Source organism: Mustela nivalis (genome assembly GCF_964662115.1).
Source record: "Mustela nivalis genome assembly, chromosome: 11".
NCBI lineage: Eukaryota > Metazoa > Chordata > Mammalia > Carnivora > Mustelidae > Mustela > Mustela nivalis.
The window spans coordinates 26019536-26034417 of record NC_139030.1 but is presented as its reverse complement, the minus strand read 5'-3'; the positions used below and the strand labels follow the sequence as shown (position 1 = coordinate 26034417).

Below are 14882 nucleotides of genomic sequence, written 5' to 3'. Positions count from 1 at the left end.
CAATAAACATAGGACTAGAGCAAATGGAATGAATGTCCTTTTTGCTCCTAATTTGTTCCAATAATAAGACCACTTGAAGAACATGCTGGATGCAAGATAAACATATTTCCATGTTTATTTCTAGGATTAGAATGTATTTTTACTTAATAAAGTTCACCAATCTCAATATATTTCCTTAGGTCTAAAAAGACATATCAACATTATTTTAAACTGTTAAGGGGATTTTTTAAAAGCTTAACTGGTATAAAATAGTGACTGATGTGTTACATCCTCAGTTGTTCCAAATCTTCCTGTTTAGATCACAGTAGGATTTTTTAGTCAGGGAAACGGATTTTTCCCAAAGTACCTCAGAAATTCTTTAGGGTCCACAAAATGTGGAGGCAGAGGATCTACTAAGGGCATTTTTAGGGTCAACAGCTTAGAAAAGCTTTAGAGCTTTATAAAGTTGTAGATGAGGTGACTGAATTAAAACCTACACTTTAATTAATAACTCCAGAACTTTCACATGACCCTGGAGCAACACTTGTGGAGGGTTTTAACCTTATTCATGAGGGAATTAGAACATTAGCTCAAGGCCCCCTTTCCCACTGTTATAGCTTACACAAAAGACTTGTTTTTAAAGGCAGAAGCTTTTGTTTGAGATAGAAATTAAACCTCAAAATCTCAAGGTCAGTCAACCCGATGTTATTAAACTTATGCGCCGCTAAATCATCTTCTGTGGGTTTTGAGGTAATAATAAGCAGCAATAAGGCAGAGATAATTTGCATGAGGAAGACAAATTAGACTTGGCCAAATAAACCCAGTATGACCATACCCTTTAATACAAAAACAATCCAGTTGCCTGTCTTACAAAATAATAATTCAACTGAGATTAAATAAAGCCTGGAGTAGATCGTTAACGGCACCATGTGTTCTCAGAAGCACATAATTGATTATATGTTTTCTGAAGTGGACAACATTTAAAAATAGGAATGCTTTGAAAATCATTTTCCAAGCTTGGTATCAACACCAAAAAAAATCAGTATTTGGCACTTCATGTTAGGCTAAATAGCAAATGGGACCAGTGAGTGCGGTAGTGGGTTTTCTGTGGTGTGTCTGAATATGGCTTCACTGAACACATCTGTACTTCCCCGAGGACTCCACAGATGCCCCCTCGTTTTGGCAGATGAGCATTTAGATAGGAGGAGAAATCAGAATGTAATTCGATTTTAGGGCAGTGCCCAATCTAGAGAAGCATTCCTCTGTTTGCAATAACATGTGTGCACTCTTGTTTGTAACGTCTTAGTTGGATGTATTGGACAGACTGGGAGGAAGATGAAATAGATGACAGCGTGGGAAGGATTGAGAAGGCCTGGATGGATGGCTTCAATCGGCAGATTTTTGTGACTTCAAAGATGCTGTGGCCAAACGGTTTAACTCTGGACTTTCACACCAACACATTATACTGGTGTGACGCCTATTATGATCATATTGAAAAAGTGTTTTTGAATGGAACTCACAGGAAGGTAAAAGAAAAAATACTGCTTTTTTTTTTTTTTTTTTTTAAACTCACAGGCTTCTTCTTCACAGAGCCTTGTTGTGTTGTGTTAAAAATACTTTCAAGTTTATTTTTACCCCTCTGAGGTGGCTGCCAGTAGTCTCTGTGGGGTGGCTAAAGGAGGCTGAGCATTAAGTAGTGCAGCTGGCACTTGCCTCCGGGAGACCAGGACTGGCTCACTGTGGTATGCCAGGATTTGTGGGATTTTAAAAAGAAGCTCTCAGAATATCAGAGCTGTTTTAAAATGCAGTTTTTCTCAATTATTTACGAGTTTGCTATGACCAAGCAACCCAACACTATTCAAGTATCTTTAATATTTGCTGGTGAAATTTAACCTCTACATTATGAAAAAGTAATTATACTACATTTATTTAAATAAAGACCTTCATGGCAGTGGAGTTGAAACACAAAATGAACTTGACTTCAAGCCTATTGCTATGGATAAATATCAACAACTTCTTGCCTCTTTTGGTAGGATCATTGCAAAATAATTTTGAAATTCTTGGGTAAATCGGAGGACGGAGTTGACTGGGTGCCAAAAAGGGCAGTGTTGACAAAACTACACAGCTCTATCTTATCTTGTAATAACCTGAGGGCATATAACACTATGAACTGACTTTAACTCTAGTTAAATGATAGGAAATGGAATGTTAGAAATGATCAAAATGCTTCCATTGTTCAAAATGCTTTCTTTTTGGAGAGAAAGACTGCACAGTTGGCCAAGCCTACTCGTTATGAATTCTGTTTGGGAGATAAATAGTACAGTAATCAATTAAGACTGCCTCAGTCATTGGTTGACTCTAACCTTGCTTTTAGTATTTTTCCCCAAATAGTAAAATTGATGGGCATTTAACCTAATGTCACATACTTAATAGGTGTCAGATAAATATGTATGATTCCTCTAAAGATATTGATATGTACACCACATAGACAGCATTGTAATGGCTAGCATATTTTAGCCTTCATGGAGGTAAGAAAATAAGGTAAAAAACTTAATTCTTTAGTATATGAATATGTGGTATAACGAATTCAGGTAATAGCAAAAATTGAATTTTTAACCCCACATTATTTAGATAACTTCTTCAATTCTTTAATATTAAATGGAGTGTGTACAAAATGCTTTTTCAGGTTGTATACAATATCATTTTATAAATGGTGAACAGTGGAAAGGTATTATTGGTATTATTGGAGGTGTGATTCCTTATCCCTCTTCTACAAGCCTCTGTGTAAAACAGCACTTATCATATGATTGCTCTAGTTAAACAAAAACAAAATACAACTAGAATGTAAAGAATATACTAAGAAAACCAGAACTGAAATGAGCCAGTGAGTCTTGTTTATCTACTTACTACTAATAAATGTTTCTATGTTCAAAATTAAAAACTTCACCTCCCTCCTAATCATTTCCTAGATTTCTTCAGTTTGCTTTGGCACAATTAAGTAGGAGAATCCCTTTCACTCCCAATGTAAGACAATGTTTTTGTTTTGTTTTTTTTATTCTTTGGCTGTTGGACAAGTGATATCACAATACATAATATCACAATACACTAATTGCTCAGATCAATTTCCATTCCAGGTTATGATACTGGAATATCATAAGGAAAAGAGCAGGAAAGAGTGTCAAGCAAAGTCATTTTAATGTTTACATTTCTTGACCATATGAGTAATGTCATATATGAAAGGAATTAAATGGATGAAATACAACTGATCTTCTTCAAATACCATGTCCTAAAAATAGGAAAATAAGCTCACATTGTGAAATCCATTTTCAAGTGGATTTAGTTATTAGTTAGATCATTATCTGTTATATTATTTGGATATCCTTTGCTCTAAAAGTTTAGTTACATTTTTAAAGGTCAGTTCTGATTTTTCACAACGTGTTTATATTTTACAGGTTGTTTACAGTGGGAAAGAGTTGAACCATCCTTTCGGATTGTCGCATCATGGGAATTATGTGTTCTGGACTGATTATATGAACGGTTCCATTTTTCAGCTAGATTTGGTAACAAATGAGGTGACATTACTGAGGCGTGAAAGACCACCCCTGTTTGGGCTGCAGATTTATGATCCACGAAAGCAACAAGGTATTAAAAACTATATAAAAATTCTACTGAGGTCTACCTACGGTCATACTTCACAGTGTTTGTAAAATCTTTGCTTTTGTCAGTGTTGCTGAAGTTTTATGAAAAAAGGTGTCCAGTCGCTCCAAAGTAAATCAAATATTAGACTTTGTTACCATAACCTTTTATTATTTATTGCTCAAAATAGCCTAAGTGAGTAACTGGTTAATTCTATCTGAGTGAAATTCAAGGATTTCTCCTTCTTCATGTCATCTTCAGGTAACTTAGATTAAGGAAGACTGAAGAAGACTGATATTTAAAGTAAAAAATTTTAAAAAATCCATTTAATGTTTTAAAGTTTAAGTATTGTGAGCAGTGAGAAAAAGTTTTCATAGGAAGGAAGTATTATGTGAAAATATTTTGAAATAAGTCATACTATGAGAAGAGTATTATAAAAAGTGTGTTAGTATATTTATCTGATTAGTTTCATGTCCATTTAAGGAACGTTTAAATATTTAGATATTATGAAAGGGAAATAATCTACATATGATATCCATGTCTTATTAAAATCAGATATTATCATATATTTTACTACATGAGTTATTAATATTTATTAGACCATCTACAAATTGCTTGACTCAAAATTTAGGTATTAAACATAGAAACAGCTTAGTAAATAATGTGGTAGACTTTTGTTATGAATCTAAATTGTCACAGTTCCTTTTATTTATGGAGATATTCTTATGAAAATTTAATGAGCATACATTTCAATAAATTTTGTTTGAAAAAATAATATCCTGAGTTTTTCAATGCATATATTGTCAATAGAAAGTTATCCAGTAGGAAAAGACTTTTTTTAAGGTACTTCAACTAAATCAGAGATTTTAAAAGCAAATTTTCTCATTGAAGTGCTTGTATTTTTTTTTCCTACTGTATTAAAATTGCCTCATTGGGATACAAATACAATTTTATAAAATAATGGAAGTATATAGAATGAGAAATTTCAATAAATAATGAAAGAGAAAATCCTCAAAAAAGAAAGAAAGTGAAATTATTTGAAGTGGAATAAGCTATATTTCTGGACAAGTAATGAAAGATAGTGACAATTGTCTAGATAGATAATATGGTAATGTTTTCTATGACATTCATATCCATCCTGCTCCTTACCTCCTCCCATCCCCAACCATTGTTGAGAGTTTACCCTGAACTAGAGGCAAGACCCTGAAAAGGAACAACTCTTCTCATTTCCTGTAGGGCCTTCATTTCCCAATTGTTGTTCCCTTTAATTTCACAATCATTGATTTCCTGGATTTTATTACAGTAATCAGTATACAATCCCATTTCCCATTTCCATTCGCTGTAGAAGGTGTTAATCTTTTTTTTTTTTTTTTAAAGATTTTATTTATTTATTTGACAGAACACAAGTAAGCAGAGAGGCAGGCAGAGAGAGAGGAGGAAGCAGGCTCCCTGCTGAGCAGAGATTCCGATGCGGGGCTCGATCCCAGGACCCTGAGATCATGACCTGATCTGAAGGCAGAGGCCTTAACCCACTGAGCCACCCAGGTGCCCCTAGAAGATGTTAATCTTGAATGTCATCGCTGAACTCCTTTGAGCCAAATTCCATGATGTTTTCAGATTCTTCATTTCTTCAAACTTGTAGTTGCTTTAGAAGGTTGATGAATTAAATGCAGCATATGAGATAAAAAAGACCTGACTTATTATAAAAAATTCTTGGGCTCAAATCCAGGTTTCAGTTTTCTTCTGAAACTGTAGGTATATCATAAAAGATCAAACAGAGATAATAAATGCTTTCTTCATAAAATTCCTATAAGGATTAAATCACTATTTGATTATGATTACTTAGAAAATGTGTGGGAGAACACAATTACCTACCACACATTTTATATTAGTTTTCCTCTAACATTTCTCTATAAGGAGGCATTTTGTTAAAGTCTCCTTTCATATAAAAATGTTAAGTAAATATTCAAAGGAACAGTGTATCACAATCTTATACAATGGGGCTCATGCCTCTGATAGGACTATGTGGAACGTTCTCTTGTATTTCATGAGAAAATATGCCTGGTGTTCTAGACATCTCTATTGACATATAATTGTTCAATTCTATCTCTGGAATGGACAATGCTTTTTTAAAGTGCTTTTTAAAAAAATTTCAATTGAAAGGATATTAAAATCAATGCTTAACCGTAATTACTAAACTCTTTATACAAATTTTATTGTAGAAACCATTATATTCTGTCTTACTGAAAGAACGTGTTTTGGCAAAATGATTGATTATTTTTCATAGACTTAGCTAAAAAAATCAATTAGTTTGAGTTTTCTATCTTATAGTTAAGGAATGAGTAGTACTTAAGTGGATCTTTTGAGTAGGTAATAGAGTATGGAGAGGATGTCTGGCCAACATAATTTTCATTGAGTCAATAGACATTGAAATTGTATAACCTACATAGGATTTAAATTTTTAATATTTTTTTACCAAATTAATCAGAATAGGTAGGTTATAAAGCAAACTGCACTCAAATGTTCAAATGCAGATGTAGTATTTTACCATATTATAAATTTCTCTCATGAGAAAGAGAATGCTATTTCTCTTTGCATCTTGTGAACATCAGATACCAATAAATATTTAGAAACACATAATCTGTGATACTTAATCTTTGGTTACATACCATCTTCTTAGACTGTTTTTCCAAGAATAAAATAGTTGCAATTGTATAGAATACAGGTATAGATTATTTCTTCATGGAATCAATAAACTAGTCTTATATAGCCTTGTATTTTCTCTCTCTGAGAGACTATGGTAATGATTATGTAACTTATATGAACTTAATTGTATTTATACATGTATCTGTAAAAAAATACATATAGTGTGTGTATACACACATGTATGTAGTAGATGCTAGATAATATCACACACAGATATGCACATGCCCCACCCCATAGGAATACCATGAAAAATATCCAAGAAGGTTATTAATGTAACACTCATATTCATATTAATGTAACTTCTAAACTCTTTTAGACTTACTGTCAGAAAATTAGCTAATTTGATATCTCCAGATTAGAAGAGGCTTTTATCAAATTATTTGTTAATATAGCAGCCAGTTTCAGGAAGGTAGATAAATAACATACTAAACAGAAAGCTGCCCTTAGGAATGAGTTCCTAAGTAATGCACTAACATTTTTTCTCATATGCTACTGTTGTTTCTTCAGATTTAATTGATAAACTTTTCTCCTTTTTTATTCACATTAGATATCTAGAAGAATTCTTAAAATCCTCTCCTGCAATTTCTCAGAAAAATTACAGCAATTGCATAAAATTAACATAATTTTACCTGCGTATTCTCTAGGTTCAAACCCACACTTTTATTCTTCTTATGTGTTTTAGAGAATGAAATTATCAAAACTAAGTGCATTAGTTAATAGTTAATAGTTAATAAATTATCAAACTAAGTGCATTAATGAATAGTCTCCTATACAGAATTAAAAATAATCGATTAGCTTCTATGCCAAATATATGAATTTTATTTTATTTTATTTTTTTTTAAAGATTTTATTTAATTATTTGACATACAGAGATCACAAGTAGGCAGAGAGGCATGCAGAGAGAGAGAGGGAAGCAGGCTCCCGGCTGAGCAGAGAGCCTGATGCGGGACTCGATCTCAGAACCCCGAGATCACAACCTGAGCCGAAGGCAGCAGCTTAACCCACTGAGCCATCCAGGCACCAGTATATGAATTTTATTAACTAATAATTAACTATAATTCTAACTACCAGGAAATGAGCTAAATATTCTTATTTGAGTCTCATAAAAGATGTTTAAGGTAGATATTATTGATTTCTATTATGCATCTGAAAAACCCAAGAATCAGGCAGATGTAGCCATTTGACCTCAGGAAACAATGAGTAAGGGATAAACTGGGATTCAGATTCAGGTTTGTCTGACTATACAGTGTTTTTATGTTAACAATTTATGTGGCCAAATTTAAGAAAATTATGTAAAACTACTATACTTTTAGATAGGAGAAAAAGAGTATGTCTTTTCTATAGTCATTATAGTTTTGTCACTGATAAATTATTATTCAAAACTTTTTTTAAAAAGCTCTTGACTACCTTATAGAAGCCAGGATTCAGAGATCTTATATTACAATGCACTGGTATAACAAAACACAATAATTTTTATTTAATATATGACTTGTTTATTAAACACAATAATGTGTTTAATACTAACATTTACATTTAGTGATAAGGTCATCATCACAAAATTTGTCTTTTTTTCCAAATTTTCCATTTTGGAAATAATCACCATCAAAAAATAACCCCAAAGGTTAATTAGGTTCTTAACAGAATTAAGGTGTTCTAACACACACACACACACACACACACACACACACACCACAAAGTAGCTTCAAAGCAAGGCAAATGTAAACAAAATTTTCAATGAGTATATAATCCTCCAAGAGAGAAAAGACACATTTTATCCTTTCCTTGGTTTCATTGACATCATTCAAAGTTTATTCTTCTGAAATTATTCTATCCATTTCAAGTTCATCTCTGTGTATGGTGTAAGAGAATGGTTGAGTTTCATTCTTCTACATATAGCTGTCCAATTTTCCCAGCACCATTTATTGAAGAGACTGTCTTTTTTCCACTGGATATTTTTTCCTGCTTTGTCAAAGATTAGTTGGCCATAGAGTTGTGGGTCCATATCTGGAGTCTCTACTCTGTTCCACTGCTCTATGTGTCTGTTTTTGTGCCAGTACCATGCTGTCTTGGTGATCACAGCTTTGTAGTAAAGCTTGAAATCAGGCAACATGATGCCCCCAGTTTTGTTTTTCTTTTTCAACATTTCCTTAGCGATTTAGGGTCTCTTTTGGTTTCATAAAAATTTTAGGATTGTTTGTTCCAGCTCTTTGAAAAATGCCACTGGAATTTTGATTGGGATGACATTGAAAGTATAGATTGCTCTGGGCAGTATAGACATTTCAACAATGTTTATTCTTCCAATCCTTGAGCATGGAGTGCTTTTCCATCTTTTTGTGTCTTCGATTTCTTTCCTGAGTGTTCTGTAGTTCCTCGAGTACAGATCCTTTACTTCTTTGGTTAGGTTTATTCCCAGATGTCTTATGGCTCTTGGTGCTATAGTAAATGGAATCGATTTTCTAATTTCCTTTTCTGTATTTTCATTGTTAGTGTATAAGAAAGCAACTGATTTCTGTACATTGATTTTGTATCCTGCGACATTACTGAATTGCTGTATGAGTTCTAGTAGTTTGAGGGTGGAGTTTTTGGGTTTTCCATATAAAGTATCATGTTATCTGCAAAGAGAGAGAATTTGACTTCTTTGTCGATTTGAATAAATTTTATTTCTTTTTGTTGTCTGATTGCTGTTTCTAGGACTTCTAGTACTGTGCTGAACAAGAGTAGTGAGAGTGGACATTCTTGTCATGTTCCTGATCTCAAAGGGAAGGCTGTCAGGTTTTCCCCATTGAGAATTATATTCGCTGTGGGTTTTTTCATAGACAGATTTTATGAAGTTAAGGAATGGTCCCTCTATCCCTATACTTTGAGTCGTTTTAATCAGGAACAGACGCTGTATCTTGTCAAATGTTTTTTCTGCATCAATTGAGAGGACCATGTGGCTCGTCTCTCTTCTCTTATTGATTTGTTCTATCACATTGATTGATTTGTGGTTGTGGACCCACCCTTGCATCCCTGGGATAAATCCTACTTAGTCATGGTGGATAATCTTTTTAATGTTCTGAATTATTCTATATAAAATCAGGATCTGGATTCAAAATCCCATTCTACTAGTTTTATCCAACTTTTAGAATGAATGTAAAGTCCAATTTCTCTTCTAAACTATAAGTCAAACTGTCTTTCCATCAAGTAGGATAAAGAAAATCTCCATTGGTTTATTTGTTTCATATTAGGTGCAGAGACTTTTAACTTCACATGATAAAACTCTGAGAAGTGAAGAGTCCAGAAAGCATGTAGAAAAAAGGATTTATTCCTTTCACTATTCTGAAGAAGATTTAGATAACATGAAATAGTGGGATTCCTTTGTGGTGGTGATTTATACATTCTGTCATTTGCTATAAATGAAAGATACTTTATTAACAAAAGTTAAATTACTAAGGTCTATAAACAGTGATATTTTACTTTATTATTTTATTTGAGTATAGTTGGCACATTATGTTACCTTAGTTTCAGGTATATGACTTAGTGATTTGAAAAATTTATACATTATACTAATGTTCACCACAAGTATAGCTGCCATCTGTCCCATTACATTACTATTAAAATATCATTGACTGTATTTTTTATGCCTTGCTTCTTATTCCTGTGACTACTTATTCCATAACTGGGGGCCAGTATCTCCCTCTCCCTTTCACCCATTTTGCCCATTCACTCACCCACTTCCTCCTGGAAACCATCAGATCTCTGTATTTATATTTCTAATTCTGCTTTTTGTTTATTTATTTTTTTAAAGATTCCATTTCTGAGTAAATCTTATTGTATTTGTCTTTCTCAGTCTGACTTATTTCACATAGCATAATACCCTCTAAGTCCTTTCATGTTGTCTCCAGAGACAAGATTTCACCCTTTTTTATGGTTGTATAATATAATATTTGTGTGTGTGTGTGTGTGTGTGTGTGTACACCACATTTTCCTTATCCATTTGTCTGTTGATGGACACTTAGGTTGCTTCCACATATTGGCTATTGTAAATAATTCTATAATAAATATATGGTGCATGTATCTTTTTGAGTTAGTAAGCACTGATATTTTAATATAAGCTTATAAAATGTTTTCATATATCATTTGTGTCTTTAGACTGTTCTTTGACTATTATAATACACCTTTAAATAATCTATCTTGAAATGCAAAGTATGTAGATGGAATACATGTAAATGAGAAAACCGCCTTTGTCTTCTTAAAACAGACTTATGTGTATCAATATACTTACACTTTGTATCTACACACCCAAATGATTGTTTCTGTCATATTGCTAATTAAAATTCATTCATTCATTCATCAACTAATGTTTACCAAACACACCCTTCTGTGCCAGATTCTATAAGGGGAAGAATAATTCCATTTCTCTTACTGGGGGAAAAAAGAGAAAGATTTTTGTCCAGACAGACCACTATTTTGAACTTAATTTTGTGAGCTACTCCTCATTTGTTTTTGTTGAATATTTGATTCTTTTTTTTTTTTTTAAAGATTGTATTTATTTGACAGAGAGAAACACATCGAGAGAGGGAACACAAATATGGAGAGTGGGAGAGGGAGAAGCAGGCTTCCCGACAAGCAGGGAGCCCTATGTGGGGCTGGATCCCAGGACTCTGGGATCATGACCTGAGCTGAAGGCAGATGCTTAACCATTGAGCCACCCAGGTGCCCCCTATTTGAGTCTTTTAAAACTATTTGCTTCCACAGTAATTTAATCTAGGATTTCATTATGTTGTTTCCTCTTTTATTTTTTCCATCCTTTATTGATTTAATTTTATTTTGTCATATATAAAGAAGAGTAAGAGCCATGAATTTTAGATTGAGAAAAAAATCCGTTTCTAATTATTTATAAATAATGAGGATAATACATAATAATCCTTATTCGAAATCTCTATTTTAATAAGGATTATTAATTTCTAGGCATTAGAAAAGTTATTTAAACCATATCTCACTAGTAGTCCTATCTGCAAATGAGATTAAACTTACCTTAGAAGTTTATTATAAAAATAGAATTAATTTAAATGTATATGTATAAATAAATAAATTAATAATAAAGTGTCCCTGGCATTGATGATTATTCATTGATATTTATGTATACAATTTTTAATGCTGTTTGTAGTCACTAAATCATATTTTCAAGAGAATATTTTTACATTAAATGCAACCTACTAGAAACTCAATAAATACTGCCACATAAGCCTATCTAAAATATGTTGGAGTAATAAATTCAAAAAATATTTTCAGATACTGCTAAAAAATAAAGATCTAGGCAATTCCTATGAAAGATATGGAATTTTCACATTAATTTTGATTTTGGATTTCTATCAGGGCAGGATAATTACCAATTCCTCTTTTTTAAATTTATAGTTCACAGAAGGAAATATATTTAAAAGTTTGAGTAATGATAATTTGTTTCTAAATACTTAAATTTCATATTCAATGAGAATGGTAAGCATGACTCATGCTATTAAAAAAGAATGATATTTAGCATATATTTTTAATATGAAAGTGTGTCATGATATATTGCTTTCAGTACTTCCTTATTTTTTACTGTTTTATATTCTCTATATAATTTTCAAAATACTTTAAGTTGAATTTTCAAGAATCTGAATGTTACTAAAATAATGAATATACAATTTAATCCTATACACGATATGAGTAGCATATTCAGAACACCTACCTATCCTATGAAGGATACTTTTTTCTATAGTTATGGAATAAATATGGCTATCCCTGGAAACTACCTAAAAAATCTTTATATTCCTTTTGGAATTTCCAAACTCAAAGGATAATGAAGCCTAGTTCAATTTTTTTCCTATGAGGAAAAAATTTCCTATAATAGGAAAAATTTTTTCCTATAAGGAAAAAATTTGAACTAGGCTTCATTATCCTTTGAGTTTGGAAATTGATACTAAATCTTGAATTATTAGCTTCCTTAGTTTTCAAGTATATTTTTGTTTCTCATAAATGCAGCAAATTTAATTTACTTCTCAGAATAATAGAAGGAAATGATTATATGCTTGACGTTGTTTCTTCTGATCTGTGGACACACAAGATAATCAATGGGAATGAGTTAAGTATTTATTGCATATAACAACATTTTGATAGTTTTTGTTTGTTTTTTTAACTCATTCCTTAATACTCTCTACATAGTCCATCCAACCCCAGAGGCCTACAGTACAATAACCCCATCTGTCACTTTCGTCACATTTTTGACACTTGTGCTTTAACTGCTAGTACTACTTAAATTACTATATTATACTGTTAGATGCCTCCAAGTAATTAAAAACTATTTTTAATGTTTGAGTCCGATCTTTCTGATACAATCAACATGTTATTTATTGATACCTTGAAAAATGCAACAGTGTAAAATGGTCTGGACATTTACTCTGTTAATGGAATTGCTAGTGTTACAGAGTTCTTTGTAATATTAATATTCTGCTGGTATACATCTAAGTAAATATACTTTCTTCCTGGTGATTACCTACATCTCAAACCTTTTCAAAATTTTATGTCTGTTTTATCTTAGTTTCCAAGGGTGTCTCACAAATGTTCATGGATAATACTTTTGTGAATCTACCCTCCTTTATTGATGTCTGTTGCGTACTCTGCTGGTTAAGTCTACTGGGATGGTCCACTGGGACAACATCGCTACTCTAATGCGTTGTACATTCTACTGGTACTAGCAAGGCTGTTCATTTTGAAGGTTTTTCAGAAAGTTTGTGTTCCTTAGCATCATTAATGCACTGACATGTCAATGTATTCCTTGTGCAAGAGGGAAGAATATTCTGCCCCTTTCCCTTTGTACTCATTTGTTTTCTCTTCACTTGGTATCTAAAGTCTAAATGTTAGTGATCTACTTGAGAAAAGAATCAGATTTGAATACACTAGGTATAATCTGCTATCCTGGAGAGACATCATCATGTCCTATAACCTTCCTCTCTCCCAGTGCTTATCTGCACACATACCTCTATCTCTTTTAACCAACATGCAAATTCCTTTTATTTCCCAGCGCATAGTATATTTTAAATGTTTCTGGTTTTTTTTTAGGGTTCAGTAGGTATCTTGACTACATTAATGAATACACAATAAACATGCATATATATGTGTACATTTTTATGCCTACATATGTCTCCTAGAAAGAATGGCTAACTTTGGATAGAATCAGAGTTCTCTGACATACAGGCTTCCCTTCTCTTACAGGTGACAATATGTGCCGAGGAAATAACGGGGGCTGTAGTACACTGTGCTTGGCTATTCCAGGAGGCCGAGTCTGTGCCTGTGCCGATAATCAACTTTTAGATGAAAACGGGACAACTTGCACATGTAAGTTTTGTTTGTCACATTCATTGATTATACCTGTATTTTGGAAGAAAAAAGCAGATGAAATCAAAAGAATTAAAATCAATCTTGGAAAGAGAATTGCAGGTAATCACTTAGGTATAATTCTCTTTATATTACAAATAATTAACTGAATTAATTTCTATGAAAAACAGTTGAATAATGGTGAAATTTTCCAGAGCATTTGTGACTGCTGCATAATAGTTTAATAATAAAAATATAACTAAAATAGTTTAGTAATAAAACATACATATAGAAAATAACATATATATTTATATATGATATACAGTTTATATCTATCATTTATATATTTTATACACATAATCTTACATTTATAAAATATATAGAGAGAAATATTTATTAATCATATATATGTGTGTGCACATATATGTGTGTGCATGTATGTGTGTATGTATATAAACACACATATATACATATATACATATGTGGATATATACACATATATACATATATACATATGTATACATATATATACATATACACATATATATACATATACACATATGTGTATATATATATATATACACACACATATTTATAAAATATGTCACAGAAGAAAATATTTCATAAAATTGTTAAGGACCTTCACCATTAGGACAAGCTCAGTCTTCTATTTTTGTTGGTGGAGAGAAAAAAAAAAGAGGCAAAAAAGAGATTTAGGGAAATTCTAAGCTTTATCAAAATACTGAATTAATTGGATTGACTGACCTGGATTAAAGGCACTTTAATAACTTTTACTGACCTTCTTCAATTTACTGCATCTTGTCATTCCAATGTGACCCTTTTGAAATTTGTTCTTTTTATCTATAACAAGTCCCTTAACCATACTGATAGGAGCAATGCTATATACATATAGAGTAATATAAAAATGTTTCTAGAATGATTTGATTTTGATTCTTTAGAGAAATAGACCTAATAGGATGTAAATATAGAGAAAGAGGTTTGTTATGAGGAATTGGCTCATGCAGTTACGGAAGCTGACGACTCCCAGAATCTGCAGTCAGCAGGCTGGAAACTGAGGAATACCAATGGTATAGCTCCGTTCTGAATGCTTGTAGACTGAAGACCCAAGAAGAAACCCTTTCAGTTAGAGTATGAGGGCAGGAAAAAAAAAATAAGTCCAAGTTCAAGGCAGTCAGGCAGCAAGAATTTCTTGTATGTGCAGGAAA

The 14882-nt window shown here is 32.3% G+C and overlaps 1 protein-coding gene across 1 annotated transcript in view; it reads left to right on the top strand.

Moving 5' to 3' along the window:
* The window catches only part of LRP1B (LDL receptor related protein 1B), a 1916825-nt gene that overhangs the window by 1137389 nt on the left and 764554 nt on the right, over positions 1 to 14882 (top strand). Inside the window, exons 13-15 of the mRNA XM_082690181.1 lie at positions 1286 to 1505; positions 3432 to 3621; positions 13555 to 13677. Coding sequence (XP_082546307.1) covers positions 1286 to 1505; positions 3432 to 3621; positions 13555 to 13677 — 533 coding nt within the window. The remainder of the gene's footprint in view (positions 1 to 1285; positions 1506 to 3431; positions 3622 to 13554; positions 13678 to 14882) is intronic.